This window comes from Aegilops tauschii, chromosome 5 (genome assembly GCF_002575655.3).
Source record: "Aegilops tauschii subsp. strangulata cultivar AL8/78 chromosome 5, Aet v6.0, whole genome shotgun sequence".
In the NCBI taxonomy this organism is placed as follows: domain Eukaryota; kingdom Viridiplantae; phylum Streptophyta; class Magnoliopsida; order Poales; family Poaceae; genus Aegilops; species Aegilops tauschii.
In genome coordinates this window covers 65,942,987-65,957,535 of record NC_053039.3, presented here as the reverse complement: position 1 = coordinate 65,957,535, position 14,549 = coordinate 65,942,987, and the positions used below count along the sequence as shown (strand labels likewise).

Sequence of the window (14,549 nt, the reverse complement as noted above, 5' to 3'; positions counted from 1 at the left end):
CCATTCGACGCCGTCCCCCGATCCACAACCTCCGGCGGGTACGACGCCCCCCAATCCTCCTCCGGCGGGTACGACGCCCCCCAATCCACCTCCGGCGAAGAAGCAGAAGCAGGCGGACAGCAAGGAAACCCGCTCCTAGACTATTAACCCGGACCCTTATGTACCTAAGACCACAAGGGTACCGGAGCCATCACTGAAGCCTCTCCTCCCAAGGCCTGGGGAACTTAGTGAAGCTGAAACCAAATTGGCCGCGTCTGCTGATTATGAGAAATGGAAGGCGGATATGAAGGCGAAAAAAGAGCCTGAGTCCAAGCAAGTATTCACTGAGAAGCAAAAGAAGTGGGCTAAGGATTTTTTGACGACACCGTCCCAAGCCGAGCTGAATATGCCTGACGACTATGGACATGAACTTCGTAGGCAAGCAAAAACATTGAAGGAGGAGAAAGAAGAAAGTAAAAATAGCGGGAAACAAGTTGACCAGCTCGGGATGCAGAAGAAACAATCGATCCCCCCGCTCATAGTGAAAGCCGGTCTGGAAGAGGACCCCGAGATCATAGCAGCTGCGGCAGCACTTGGATTGACTGTAGCGAGTGCCATGAAACAAGCGTCCGAGATGGGTTTGACTCTTCGTGCCTTCTTAGGCCTTGAGGATGCGCCAGTATGTGAGATAGCATTACAATATGTGCGGAATGGGCCTCTCGTCGAGCCTGCGCGGGAAAAGAGTCTACCACCACAAATGCGAAATCTGCTACGTTGGTACAAGCAATTCATAACATGGGCCGACAAAGAATATGTTTATGCGGATGTTACAGATGAGCATCACACCAAACGGTACTCTGTAGAAGTTCATATGAGTGAATTGTTCCAGCTGTTCAATCTGCGCGACCTCGACAAATCTATACTGAGTTGCTACGTTCTGTAAGTGATTTATTTCTACCTCATCTCGTTCTTCATTGCCTGCACTATATATATATATATATATATATATATATATATATATTGTCCTAACTATATTGTTGCGTACGCTATTATGCAGATTGAAGATTTGGGAATGCAAAATAAGAAACATCCATGATGTTGGGTTCATTGACCCACATATCGTTAATGGACATGTGTTACAACATCACCCCGAAGACGTGGAGAAAGACTTGTACAAGTTTCTTAGAAAGCATCAACTCAAAAGTCATATTCTATTTCCTTACCATTTTGGGTGAGTGTTTCTCTCTTGTGCCCATTCTCTTTTGTTTACTCCATGCATGGTATGTCTAATCGATGAGTTATGCATGACTGTGCATGTAACGTGTCCGCAGGTTCCACTGGATTCTGCTAAATATTGAACTTCACACCTCCAGAGTTCTAATCATGGACTCTATGGATTCGGATCCAAAGCGTTGGGCCGACATGAGAAAAATGCTGCAAAAGTAATTATTTTCAATCATTTGAGCTCTATATCGATCGGTCTCTTTCGTTCATTTCCTAATATCAAGTAACTAATAACTCCCTTGTTCATTTAATTTTCTTTGCCATGTAGGGTTTGGAGACGGTTCTCAGAAGAAATTGTCGGTGAATTCAAACATGAGCTAGATTTCAGAAGGTTAGTTAATGTGGATAAGCAGCCACCGGGGACCAATCTATGTGGATACTATGTTTGTGAGAACATCCGGAGACACACCTCTGAGCGGAAGGCATCGGATAGCGTGCGGAACGCGACGGATAACTTGCGGAGGAGGCTTAGTCCAGAAGCTCGCTTCCGACCAATTCAAGAAGAATTAGCAGGATTTTTCATGAGGGAAGTCATCAATCCTAAAGGAGAACACTATACCGAGGACGAAGAAATTTATATGCATACCCGAGATTGAAACTTGTTCGAAGTTGTATATGGTCATCCATCCTAATTGTGTATGGAAACTTGTTTGAAGTTGTATATGGTCACCCGAGATTGAATATATATTATATATTCCTCTTGAATTCTTCTTGTTTGAAATTTCATATGCATGTATATAGTAGTGTAGAATATGTGTACTGAAACTTTATCAAAATTAAAATAAAACACAAAAAAAAATATAAAAGAAATAAAACACTCCAAACTAAAAAGAAACCAGGTTTAGGGGGGCTAAAACCCTAAACCTGCGGAGGAGGCCTTTAGTCCCGGTTGGCCACGAGAACCGGGACTAAAGGTCCTCCGCCCCGACGGACCACTGGCGCCCACGTGGACGGGCCTTTAGTCCCGGTCAGCCACAAGAACCGGGACTAAAGCCTTTAGTCGCGGTCCGTAAGAGGCGCGACTAAAGGGGGGGTCTTTAGTCGCGCATATTTAGTCCCGGTTGCACAGCCGGGACTAAAGGCTGTTGCGAACCGGGACTAAAGGGCTTTTTTCTACCAGTGTACACAAAGCCTACTTAGACTTACATCTTTGTGGCATGGACATATGCATGAGATAAGTCAGTTTCGGTCTCACTGTTTACATTCACATATGAAATATATATGAATTTTACTTTGCCGCCTAGAATTGAAACACGCCGTGTACCAAGGGGAAAGCCATTTCTTCCGGCAAAGAGTAGCAAGGATGAGTACAACAAATTAACTGGAAACAATCAACACATACTGTATATGACAGCAGAATACTAGTCCATGCTTCAGGCTTGTACATTATTCCTTTGCAGATGTCATGACCCGGGTGAGAAGGGGATAGGCGAGGAGCAGCAGGTTAGGTGAGAGCGAGCTCGGAGAAGGGGAAAGGGAAACTAATTGATATTTCCATCGCTGCCTTACACACTGGTCATCGTACAATTTGTAGGTGCCCACCTGGGGCTAGCCAAACCTGGCCTTGGGCCCAACACATAACACGGCCTTCGGCCCAAGACACACCATTCTCTTTTTATTGCGGTTCGGTTAAACGCAGTTAACTGAACTGCACTTTCAGTCCACTGCAGATATGTCATCTGCAGTCGTGACATTGTCCCTTCCTTGAGAAGGTGCCCCATCCCAGATGCAAGCCGTAGGGTAGTGTTCCTTGAGGGTGTCGTAATCCTCCCAGGTGGTGACCGCCAGAGGCATATTGGACCACTGAATCTGCAACTGGATGACTCGCACGTCTCCTTTCTTCATCATGTGACGCTCCAAGATGGCTACGGGCTCAGATTCGCCGGTGACAAGGTGAGGTACTCTTGGCAGCTCAGAGAAAACAGGGGTGTAATCAGGAGTGAAGGGCTTCAGCTGGGAGACGTGGAATACCGGGTGTATGCAGCTGTCTGCCGGTAGTTGCAAGCGATATGCTAGTGTTCCGATCCATGCGGCCACCATGAATGGACCATAGAACTTGTAGGAGAGCTTCCGATAGGGGTGATTGGCGACGGAAGATTGAGCGTACGGCTGCAGTTTGAGCAGTACCCGTTCTCCCACGTCGAACGCGCGCTCGGCACGGTGGCGGTCGGCCTCCTTCTTGAAGCGCGCACCTGGGCGCGGGAGAGCTGCTCGCGGAGCAGGGCTGTGTAAGGGGCTTGGTGATGATGCCGTAGTGAGGAACGAACTTGCGGTAGTAGTCTGTCAATCCTAGGAAGCCGCACAACTCGGTGGGCGTCGTGGGCATAGGCCAAGGCTGCATGGCGCTGGTCTTGCTTGTGTCCGTGGCAACACCGTCTTGGGAGATCACATTCACATGCCCAAGGTATTCGATGCTCGTCTGCGCTAAGGAGCACTTGATGGCCTTGGCGAATAGTTGATGCTCGCGGAGAAGATTCAGAGTAAGACGTAGATGTTCTTCATGTTCCTGCAGGTCAATGCTGAAAACCAAAATGTCGTCCAAGAAGATGATTATGAACTTACACATGTAGCCGCCGAAAACGGTGTTCATCAAGCATTGGAATGTTGCCGGCGCATTGCATAATCCACACGGCATCACCCAAAAATGGTAGTGCCCGTGATGAGTTTTGAAAGCAATTTTCTCCTCGTACTCTTCACGCATGCGGATCTGATGGTATCCCGCGCACAAATCGATCTTGGAGAAGTATTTTCCCCCAGCAGGTTCATCGCGAAGCTCATCGACAAGAGGGAGCGGAAACTTGTTCTTCACCGTGTGTAACATCCCAAATTTTTCAATTTGGTATGTTATACATAGATCATCATTGCATATCATATTTTATTCCATTTTGACAAATCCTCGATAAATCCTAAGCAACTCAAGGACCCTCGGAGAGAGTTGGGGATTTTCTCGAATTTTCATATTTGACTTTCATCAAATAATAAAACGAGGATTTTGGTTTTAATTATTTTCTCTCCGGAAAAATATTTCATTAAAAAAATAAATGAGAGGAGAAAATATGACTTCTCCAAAACAATTGTAATATTGGAGGAAAAGTGTTAAAATCATTTATTGGATTTTATTAGGAGTTTATCTGCAATTTTAATTGCATTAAAAATATAGCATGTTTTCAAAAAAAAATTGTGTCAAAAAAAGTTCACCCTGTTCTAAATATTCTAACTAGACGGGGAAAGTTTGTTTTATGTTTTTTGGATTTTTATTTATTTTTCTACGAATTTTTCGGCGGAACGCTAAAAAAAAATATTTGCGCCGTGCCCGACCGGGCCGAGGCCCAGCCGAGCGGCGGGCCAGCCCCGCCGTCTCCCTCGCGCAGCCGCCACCGCCATCGAGCCCGAGTCCGCCTCGAGCACGGCCGCCGCCGCCTTGCCCCCTCCCCCACGCCACCAGCCCCCCCCTCATAAATACCACGCCGCCGCCGCCCTCCCTCTCACCCCGAGCCCGCCGAGCTGCCGCCGCTGAGCCCGCACCGCCGCCGCCTAGCGCCGCCGCCCCGCCTGCCGCTCGCCGCCACCGGAGCCGCCCCTCGCCGCCCCGAGCCCCGCCGCACCCCGCCGCCCTCGCCGGAGCCAGCCGAGACCCCGCCGGAGCCCCGCCCCGACGAGGTATTACCTCGCCGTCGTTTGCCGGTTTTGTTTAAAAAAACTGTCCGTTTAAAAAAAACCCTAGATCGGTTTATTTCTTCGGTTTTGTTATTTTGTGAGCGTTCACCGACCCGTTCGTTTTAACGAACGCGTTCGTCGGATTTTCTCTGTTAACGAACGTCCGTTCTTTAACCGTTCGTCCGTTTTTCTTTTTCGTCGGATTTTTCCGCGATTATCTCAGATCTCGATTTCTGATCGAATCTTCGTTTCTATTTAACTTTTCGCTCGTTTATCGGAATCAGGCGATTCAAGCGCCTAGAGTTTCGTCTCGATATTCTCTTTCCGTTTAACCTACTCAAACAAGTTTTTGCTACTGTAAAATTTGACCTAGATTCAGATTAGTAAACGAAGCTTGTTTCTTTCGCCGTTTGACTTTCGTTGCTTCGTTCGGGATGATTCTTTTTGCAAACCGGAGTTCATAAGTTGAACTTTCTGGTTGGATCTTTCATTCGAGTTTTACCTGTGCATTAGATAAGTACTTATTGTTTGCTTGTTTGTTTGCGATAGAGTACCCGGAGTGTGCCGCTTGTTACTTCGAATCGCTAGGTTTCGCGGATCATCAGCAAGGCAAGTAACACTTTGATCATACTTTCCATACCCAGTTTTATTGCATTAGATCTATTCCTCAAACAATTGCATGATTAGGATCTAATTAAATTGTGGGAATTGGGAAGTAGTTGAGGTAGTACCTATTACCTGTTCTCTTATCAAACCCTTGGGAGTTACTTCTACGTTGCTATTATATTGCCATGCTATGCTCGTAGACGTGGATTGGGTTTTGAGAGATATTCATGACAGACGTGAGATTGTTAATAATGGTTTACCTAAGGTGGCAACTAAAACTCACATCTGGGTGGATTGAGGCACCTGGAGAATCCAGTGTTGTCTGTTTGTATAAGGACCGCCACCCAGGCTCAAAGGGATCATAAGATTATTCATGTTAGAAACTTCCGTGTGCAGCCACAAGCTATTATGGGCTCTAGCATAGTTGAGTAGGTTACAGGATCTCTTGAAGAGGTGGGCTAGCAGATGTAGGGGAAAGTAGGTGTACCGGTCCACCCGGAGTAAAGAGTGATTGTTCCTGAAAGACTGTGTCTCGGTCATCCGTTTATCAAACATCATGCAGTGCGAGAATCAAGCGGAGGCGATCGAGTCTTGTGGGGAAAAGTGCGCAAACCTCTGCAGAGTGTACAAACTAATCATGGTTAGCCGTGTCCCCGGTTATGGACAATTTGAGTATCTAGTACCTTGGATTATCATTTGAATCTCATCACCATGTTACTTTTAATTAATTTTGTTGGGTTAATGATGACTTTTAATTGGGATTGAGATGCTGTCAACCATCTCAATGTTTCACAACCACCATGATAGTTAAATAAAATTTTATTCCTTTGAAGTAGGGAAAAATTGGCTTTTCGCAAAAACTTAACCGTAGAGCTTTCCACCAGCCATATATGCATGTAGTATAGCATTATTACTGTTCATTAATCTCTATGTGTTACATTGCCAGCATATTCCATGTGCTGACCCGTTTTTGGGCTGCAACGTTTCATGTTGCAGACTTTTTAGACGACGAGTAAGGTGCCTTAGGTCGTGGTCTTATACTCAGTGATGCCGCTGGAGTTGATGGACTCACTTATCTTCCAAGTCTTCCGCTGTTATCGTATTTAGATGGCCTTAAGCCATATTTATCATACTTAATCTCTTTGGAGATATTCGATGTAATAAGTGTGTGATTGCTATTCTGTTATAAATCCTCCATTTGTACTGTGTGTGTCAGCATTACTGATTCAGGGATGACACTGGTGCACAGCAGCACAGACCATTTGAGGTCTGGACGCTACACCGTGGCGGAATTCAGGCGTTGAAAATCAACACAGAAGCGCCAGCTGCCGTCCTTCTTCTTGACGAGCAGGACAGGTGTAGCGTACAGACTCATGTTATGCGCGATGACACCAGATTTGAGCATATCATGGACTTGCCGTTCGATCTCATCCTTCTGCGCCGGCGAGTAGCGGTACAGTTTGGTGTTGATGGGTCTAGTGCCTGGCTCCAGATTAAGATTAATTCCATGATCGTACTAACGGCGCAGGGGCAAGGTTGTTGGTTCAGTAAACATGTCCTGGTATTCAGACAAGACTTTCTGAATATTTGGTGGGACGGTTGCAGCTTGTGTTTTGTCAGTCTTCTCAATGGTAACCAAAGCTGCTATCCAAATATCATTAGCTACCTCCATGCGATGTAACTTGTATGCATCCAATTCAGAAATGGGAGGCAGATCTGTTGTTTTGACTCCTTGCAACAGAACTGTTTTGCCCTTGGTGTCGAACTGAATTGTCTTCAATTGCTAGTGACACAACATTGGGCTGTGAGCTGAAAGCCAGTCGATGCCCAGAACACCGTCGTACGGAGTCAGTGGCAGCACGCGAAGATCGGTGTGGAAGGTGTGGTCGGGCACTTGCCATGCCAATTGGTGCACATTCTTGTTGCAGAGGAGCCGCTGTCCATTGGCCATGCGAACTGAAACCGGGGGTAGTTTGTGCAGAAAGTCGGACGGCAAAGGACTCACTAATGAAACTGTGAGAGCTTCTCGAGTCGACCAGCAACAGCATGATCTGATCGCCACTGTGCCCGCAGGCGAATGGTGGAAGGGCCTTCCTCGCCGGAAACTGCATGTTGACTCAGAGAGCAACATTCAGGTTTGTGCGAAGCTGGTGCATCCAGAAGCTGCAGCGCATGCACTATGTCGTCAGACAAAATTTCACCGAATTCGCCCACCTCGATCATCAGGATTTGTCCCGTGCGCTTGCACTGGTGCTCGCGGGAGTATTTGTCACCGCAGCGGAAACACAGGTCGTTGGCTCATCGGAACTCCGGCAGTTGCCGCTCTTTGGCAAGGACATCGGCTGCCGGGCGCGGGGCTGCTGCTGCGTGTGCTAGAACGGGGGCTGCTGCCATTGGGGGCAGCGGTGGACGGCCCACTGGTACGATCCGATGGCGCGGGGCGCGTTGTTTCTCTAGCCCCTCTTCCTGGATTCGCGCGAACACTGCGGCTCGCGTGATGCTGGAAGGAGCCTGTAAGCGCACGCCGAGTCGTAGCTCGTCCTTGAGCCCAATCAGAAACTGGGAGATGAAAAACTGCGTGCTCAAGGTTGGATCCAAGGACAGAAGATGGTACATCAGTGTCTCGAATTGCTGACGATATTCCTGCACACTCCCTGTCTGGCGCAACTGAACCAATTGGTGCATCCATGCCTCAAACTCTTCTGGCCCGAATTCCTCCCCGATAGCCGCGCGGAACACTGTCCAGGACAGCCCTGGATGTTTCTGACTGTGTGCCTGCAGCCACATCACTGCCAGTCCGTCCATGTACAGAGAGGTCGTGGTGACCCAGCTGTGTGGTGGCACACGGTACAAATCGAAGTATGACATGCACCGCTCGAGCCAGATGCATGGAGCGTCGTCGTCGAACCGCGGGAAGTCGTGCTTGGGCGGCTTGGTGTACAGATCGGTCATGCGATCCCGATCCGTGGCCGTGGGCGATGGCTGGAGTAGCAGAGGCGGGCCGTGGTTGACGAGCCGCGAGCGGCAGCTGGGCTGCCCCGCTCGTGTAGAGGGGTAGTGGCGCGGGGCAGGTTGGCGGGGGAGGTGGCGGTGGTGGTGGTGCGGGTGCGGAGGAGCCCGTCGTCATCAGAATGCCTGATGGCGACATGGCGGCGGTGTTGTGCAAAGCGGTGGGGTCGACCGTTGGGGCGGCCTTGCGGGCCTCATCCACATCTGCTTGGGTGAGGTCGACCTGCTTGGAGTGATGTTTGAGCTCGGTGGATACCTGCTCGTTGTAGGGGAGCTGCACTTGATGTCGTTCGTCGGATGTCTTCTGGTTCGCTTGAGGCGGCGAATGACCGTCTCGAGGAAGTTCTGCAACTTATCGATGATCTCCGTCATCGCGTCGAGGACGCGGCGGGTCTGCGCCGAGGGTTTGGACGGCGCCATGGTCTCGCTCCAAATCGACCGAACCCCGAGCAGGATTTCGGGGGCGAGCTCATCGGAGCGGCTCGCACCTGACCCTGGTGGATTTTACCGGCGATCGAGATGGTATGAGATCAGCGGCAGCGGTGAGGTGGTGGGAAAAAAAATTCAGGCTCTGATTACCAGATTGTCATGACCCGGGTAAGAAGGGGATCGAGAAGGGAGATAGGCGAGGAGCAGCAGGTTAGGTGAGCGCGCGCTTGGAGAAGGGGAAAGGGAAACTAGTTGATATTTCTATCGCTGCCTCACACATTGGTCATCGTACAATTTGTAGCTGCCCACCTGGGCTAGCCAACCCTGGCCTTCGGCCCAACACACCCCACTCTCTTTCTGTTGCGGTTTAGTTAAACGCAGTTAACTGAACTACACTTTCAGTCCGCTGCAGATATGTCATCTGGAGTCGTGACAGCAGACTTGACTAATCCAAGACATAGTGAATCAGACATCCTTCTCTTTTCCAAAGTACTAATATACCATGCATATGTGATATGTCAAGGCGAATCCTGATCAACCGTTGGCGCAACTCTAGCAAGGCGTTGATTGTTCTGGTACACATACTTGTTCGCCCAGTACAGGTAGTTGAAGAAGCCGAGCAATCCGACAACAGCCACAACCCAGTAGAACAGGTCAAGATGACTAGTGTTCAAGCTTGCACCCTCGAGCCAGCCTACCCGGTGACCATGCCTTGTCGCCCCGTTCACAGCATCCACCAGGAATGTGGCCATCAACGACGCGAGCCCCAGATCACACCAGAACAGCGCTGTGGCGATCGACTTCATGCCCCCTGGCGCCTCACTGTTGAAGAACTCGAGCAGCCCGGTGAACGACGTCACGTCCGACACGCCGAGCAGGAAGAACTGAGGTGCGAGCCAGAAAAGGGACATCTGCACCTCAGCCCCCTTCCTCTTTTTCTCGACAACCGCCGCGATGACGCAGGCAAGTATCATGGAGGCAAAGCCTATGCCGATGCGCTGCAAGTGGGTGATGCCGCCTCTGTAGCCCGTGCGCCTTCGCAGGAACGGCACGATGAACTGGTCATAGACCGCAAGCATCAACATCTGGAATGTGATGGGGATGACGAAGAGTGTCGCCGGGGAAACGTGGATCTTGCCGAGCCTCGTGTTGGTCAAGCCACCTTGCTGCACCGTGAACGTAAAGAGGATGATGCTCGATATGTATCCAATCATGGAGCTGATGAAGATGGGAAGCATGCGGAGCACAATCTTGGTCTCCTCCACCTTGGTCACGCTACAGACCAACCAGTCCCCCTTTTCACCACGGTTGATGCAAGCTTTATCAAGAAATCTGGCACCATGCATCACAGAGTTAGGGAATGGATTCTCAAAACTCTTATGGGGTACGCTACTCTCTATGGCAACTTGATAAGTGCAAGTAATTAAAAACGTGGTTCGATTCACCGAGTCTTACTTCAGACTATTTGTTTGAGAGACCGAGCGATTGTAACCTGTCCCCACCTCGGTACTGCTTTCATGCGCTTCTTCTAGCCCCTCACCAACTTCAATCTTCCTGTTTCGGAAGGCAACCACAAGAACCTGGGAGAAGCAAAATTGAAGTCAACACAAGCAACATACCATTATGTTTTGAGCCAGGAAGTAGCTTGTACCACCTGCAGTATTCGAGTCAGAGGACTTCCTTGTGGTACTTGGTTGCGGTAGAAAGGGAGACCAGCAGCAACTACGAGCAATCCGAGCAGAACTATGACGGCACACAACCCTAGTGCGATATCCCACCCTTTGTAGTCCTGGAGCCACACTATGAGAATCAGCCCTACAAAACCTCCAAAAGAGATTCCGAAGGTATACCAGTTAAAGAAGCTGGACTGCTGATGGGACTCTTTGGGATCTTCATGGTCAAATTGGTCTGCTCCAAGGGATGGCAAGCAAGCCCGTATACAACCATCACCAAATGCACTCAGATACAAGCCTACATACAATAAGGCAGCGTTCTTGCCCTGGACCTCTTTGCAATTGTTTGGCTCTGCTTCAATATTGCAAGGGGGTGGATGGAGGGAGGGTAGGTAGGCTTGCAGTGCGAGCAGTCCATATCCCTGCACAAATCAATGCATGGTTGATCAATTATGCTACAATAACATTACATATCTTAGTTCCCTACTTGAATACGGATTAATGTTGGCATGAAGGAAGTCCTCATTTATCGGTGTTAATAAGTGGGTTTCATTGTCAAGGATATGCCAAAGTATGTACTGTATCTTTCGCACGAATTGAGTTATATGAAAACATGACAAGTTATAAGGCAGTTTGAAGTTTCAGCATACCGCGGGTATGCTAAAGGCGCATCGCTGTTTTAGTAAGGTATATTTATACTCCATTCTCACCACGCCGCTTACAATTTCGTACACCCAAAATTGATTGTTGCTTATGGTTTGTGTCTATTACAGTAGATCGATGCCAGGCTAAATGGTTGGATGACATTTCCTCTTCTTCTTTTCAAACAATTTTTCTCGCTGATTTTGTTAACGAAATCAGGTCTGTATTTTGCTTTTTCAAAAAATAAATGTATCCCAAGTTCCCAAGCAAATTTCAGCTTTGGAAATTTACATCAGAATTGCAGACAACACTTCCATCAAATTTGTTGAGACCACATTGAAATGAAGAAAATTATAATAATAAAACAAATCAAATCTATGGTACTATATGTTAGTCATTTTTAGCACTTATCAGAGTATAATTTTAAGATACTAGGATTTCATATTCACTTCTTTCTACTGATAAAGCCGCATATGTTTAACATAATTCATAAAGAAACGCATGTTTTATTGCCGTCTCTGTTATTGGCTGGTTCTAGTTAAGCAAAGAATAACTCCTTTGAGTCAATAGAAAAATAGAAATCATGTAGATAACTGAACAGATGAAGATGTATATTACCAGAAACATAAATGGACCAATGAGGAGCATAGTTTTGGCGCGAGTGATGTAGGAGTCAGAGAGGAAAGCTCCGATCATTGCAAACCCGGATGTGGCGCCAAAGAAATTAGCAGATGTAGTCACCGAGCCCGAAACCCCCATATGCATTGTTCCGTGGAGATAAGTAACCATATTCAGCACGTTTGGGACAATAACCACGTTTGTTACCACAGTCAGTACTGCAAATCGGAAACAACGCACAAAAGTGATTCAATGTCTTAAACTCAGAAGCTTACAATGAGATATTGTATGTGCAAGCATGTGTAAACATGTATGCAAATAAGGACTCGGCCTGTATAGTGACTTAATTACCATACAAAAACCATGCTGCTCTGACTCCACCGTGCACCTCTTTGTTGATGGTTTTTCCCCTCCAATTCACAAAGGCTCCAAGTGCCATGGTGCTTCTTCTTCGTCCTTCTGACTCACTACTGCTTGTCTGCCTGCCTCTTGCATACCTCACAATAAGAGGGGTATAAATAGAACGTGGATATTCATATTCGGAGGACTGATAGCATCAGCAGGACCAATCAAAGATTCTGGCCTATTTTATCCCATCATTACCCACCACCAACATTTATTTGAATTACATTGCTTCTACTTGCTATTTTCTACCAAGTAAAACTTCGACGGTACAAAACGGATACACTAACATCGAGGTAGAAAAAGAGGTACATGTGACTAAAAATCCACAAGTACCAACAAGTCAAAAACGCACATTTTGCTATCAATGTGTCATCATCATGAGAGCAACATTTTGCAAGCTAGCTCATAATCCATCAATTTTTTCGAGCACAAGTTCTTTTTTATTGGAGTGCACCTTGACTGATTCATGAAGTGGGATCCCGCATCTGGGACAAACATGATAACTACGTATATCAGAACTTAGAATTACAACAAAACAAATTGTTAGAAGAAGACTCCAAACCTACAATGACAAACAAAACAAACAAAACTGCAGGCAGCTAGAAAAAAACAAATAACTAGGCGGAGACAGTGAGGGAGGAGCCGAGCTTGATTTGTATGTCTTCGACGCCGTGGCTGCGGCCGACCTGGAAGCGAAGAAGGCCTTAGTCTCTGCGACCATGATGCTGCTGAACCGCGTCGTGAAGCCGAACAAGATGCCTGCTTGCTCGTTGGATGACGAGGTGGTCCTCACGCCGGCGCCTATCTATTCTGGCTCCCCGCCCGGTGCTCCTCCTTCCTCCTCGTATCCCTGCTTGTGGCAATAGATTGGCATTAACCACCCTGAGTACCTAATCTTGTTAGGTCTATTGGACAGTGTGCAATCAAAATCATGTGATAGTTTTCTAATCCAATAGATTGGATACAACACAAAGACTTATATTTCAGGTTCAAAAGAAGAATCAAATATGAGAGGTTATCTGAACTTACATTTGAATCACGCCACTGTTGGTCCACTGCCTCCTCATGATAACACCATCAACCATTAGGTTGGTTTCCATCCATCAGTATGTTCACCCTTGAGAAGTCCAGGCTAGGGTGCTACAATTAGGATCCCTATGAGAAGACCAATAACTATATTTCTTCATGTAGGTATTCCCCTACCATAACAACAGGTGGATGCAGCCGCTCAACCTGGGTGGGGAGCATACAAAATCTGCAAAATAGGGAGATTAGAAGATGATAATTTCTTTAGTAGTTTAATACAGACAGTGTCACAGTATTTTATAGATGGTTGCTCACATATCTTGATTCATGCCTAGCAAAAATTCCTTGCAATATTCTCTAGAACCAGGAACAATAAGTGCATTGTGAATGGTAAGGAGAACTGAACCTAGGTACAATCTATCACACACAATAAGGTGCAGGGGAAGGGCGATCGCTGGGGCATGCTACGTGGATTTCACTGTGCTCATCGATTGGGCAAGGCTTTCTGCTTTATATAAGTTCCAGTTGGTCCACTTGGCAGCGTTAGACGGGCCCCGTACGCTGCTCGTTTTCTTCGTCGCTAAGAGAGGAAGAGAGAGGGAAACGTCCCCATCCCCAGATTCACCACGCGCGCTGTCCCCATCCTCTCTTGCCTCCTTCCTCTCGGTTCGTTGTTTCAGTGTCGGCGGCTCTCGTCGATTAGCTCGGTGGCGCCGAAGTTGAGAGCTTCATGGGCGACATCAAGGCGGAGGAAGATGGGTGGTGGGATGGATCTGGTCGCCATGGTGTCGGAGCTCAGCGAGAGGAGGAGTTCGACCCTGGCCCCTCACAGCCTCGCTACCTGCCTCCTCTTCATCTCTTCTCCCTCGTGCTGCTCGTAATCTCCATCTCCATCTTCGTCCGTATGCATCGTCCTCCTCATCTGCCAGTCATCCACCATGCCCAAGGCTAGCAGGAAGAGGCCAAGAAGGGAGGCCGACCAATGGCTCAAGCGGCCATGGCAACGCAAGAGACGCCGCACCTGCCCCCGGCCTGCTTTACAGGCCACCATCTCTCTATATCTCCCTTTTTCTAGATTTTCTCATATTTGTTTCTGTGCCTGCAAGGTGTTAGATGTAATGTGGTCAATGTATAGTGCTTTGTATGTTTTCTTGTTTATCTTCAGATGGGGCAACACCTTCAATCAAGCTGGCTACTTATAGACGTCATCTAGGTTCCAAT

At 47.8% G+C, this 14,549-nt stretch overlaps 2 protein-coding genes across 2 annotated transcripts; both read right to left on the bottom strand.

Annotated features, from left to right (window-relative positions):
- Positions 1-2,919: 2,919 nt before the first annotated feature.
- LOC141022568 (uncharacterized) lies at positions 2,920-3,829 on the bottom strand. Its single transcript, XM_073498832.1, has 2 exons — positions 3,531-3,829; positions 2,920-3,487 (listed from the first exon to the last, which is right to left on the bottom strand). The coding sequence occupies exons 1-2, from the start codon at positions 3,827-3,829 to the stop codon at positions 2,920-2,922; spliced, it is 867 nt and encodes a 288-aa protein (XP_073354933.1).
- Positions 3,830-9,194: 5,365 nt separating this feature from the next.
- On the bottom strand, positions 9,195-12,444 carry LOC109777964 (protein NRT1/ PTR FAMILY 4.5-like). The gene is made up of 5 exons (XM_020336528.4): positions 12,249-12,444; positions 11,898-12,115; positions 10,619-11,059; positions 10,420-10,544; positions 9,195-10,296 (listed from the first exon to the last, which is right to left on the bottom strand). Exons 1-5 carry the CDS (start codon positions 12,334-12,336, stop codon positions 9,483-9,485), a joined length of 1,686 nt encoding a protein of 561 aa, XP_020192117.1. The 5' UTR covers positions 12,337-12,444; the 3' UTR covers positions 9,195-9,482.
- Positions 12,445-14,549: the final 2,105 nt, after the last annotated feature.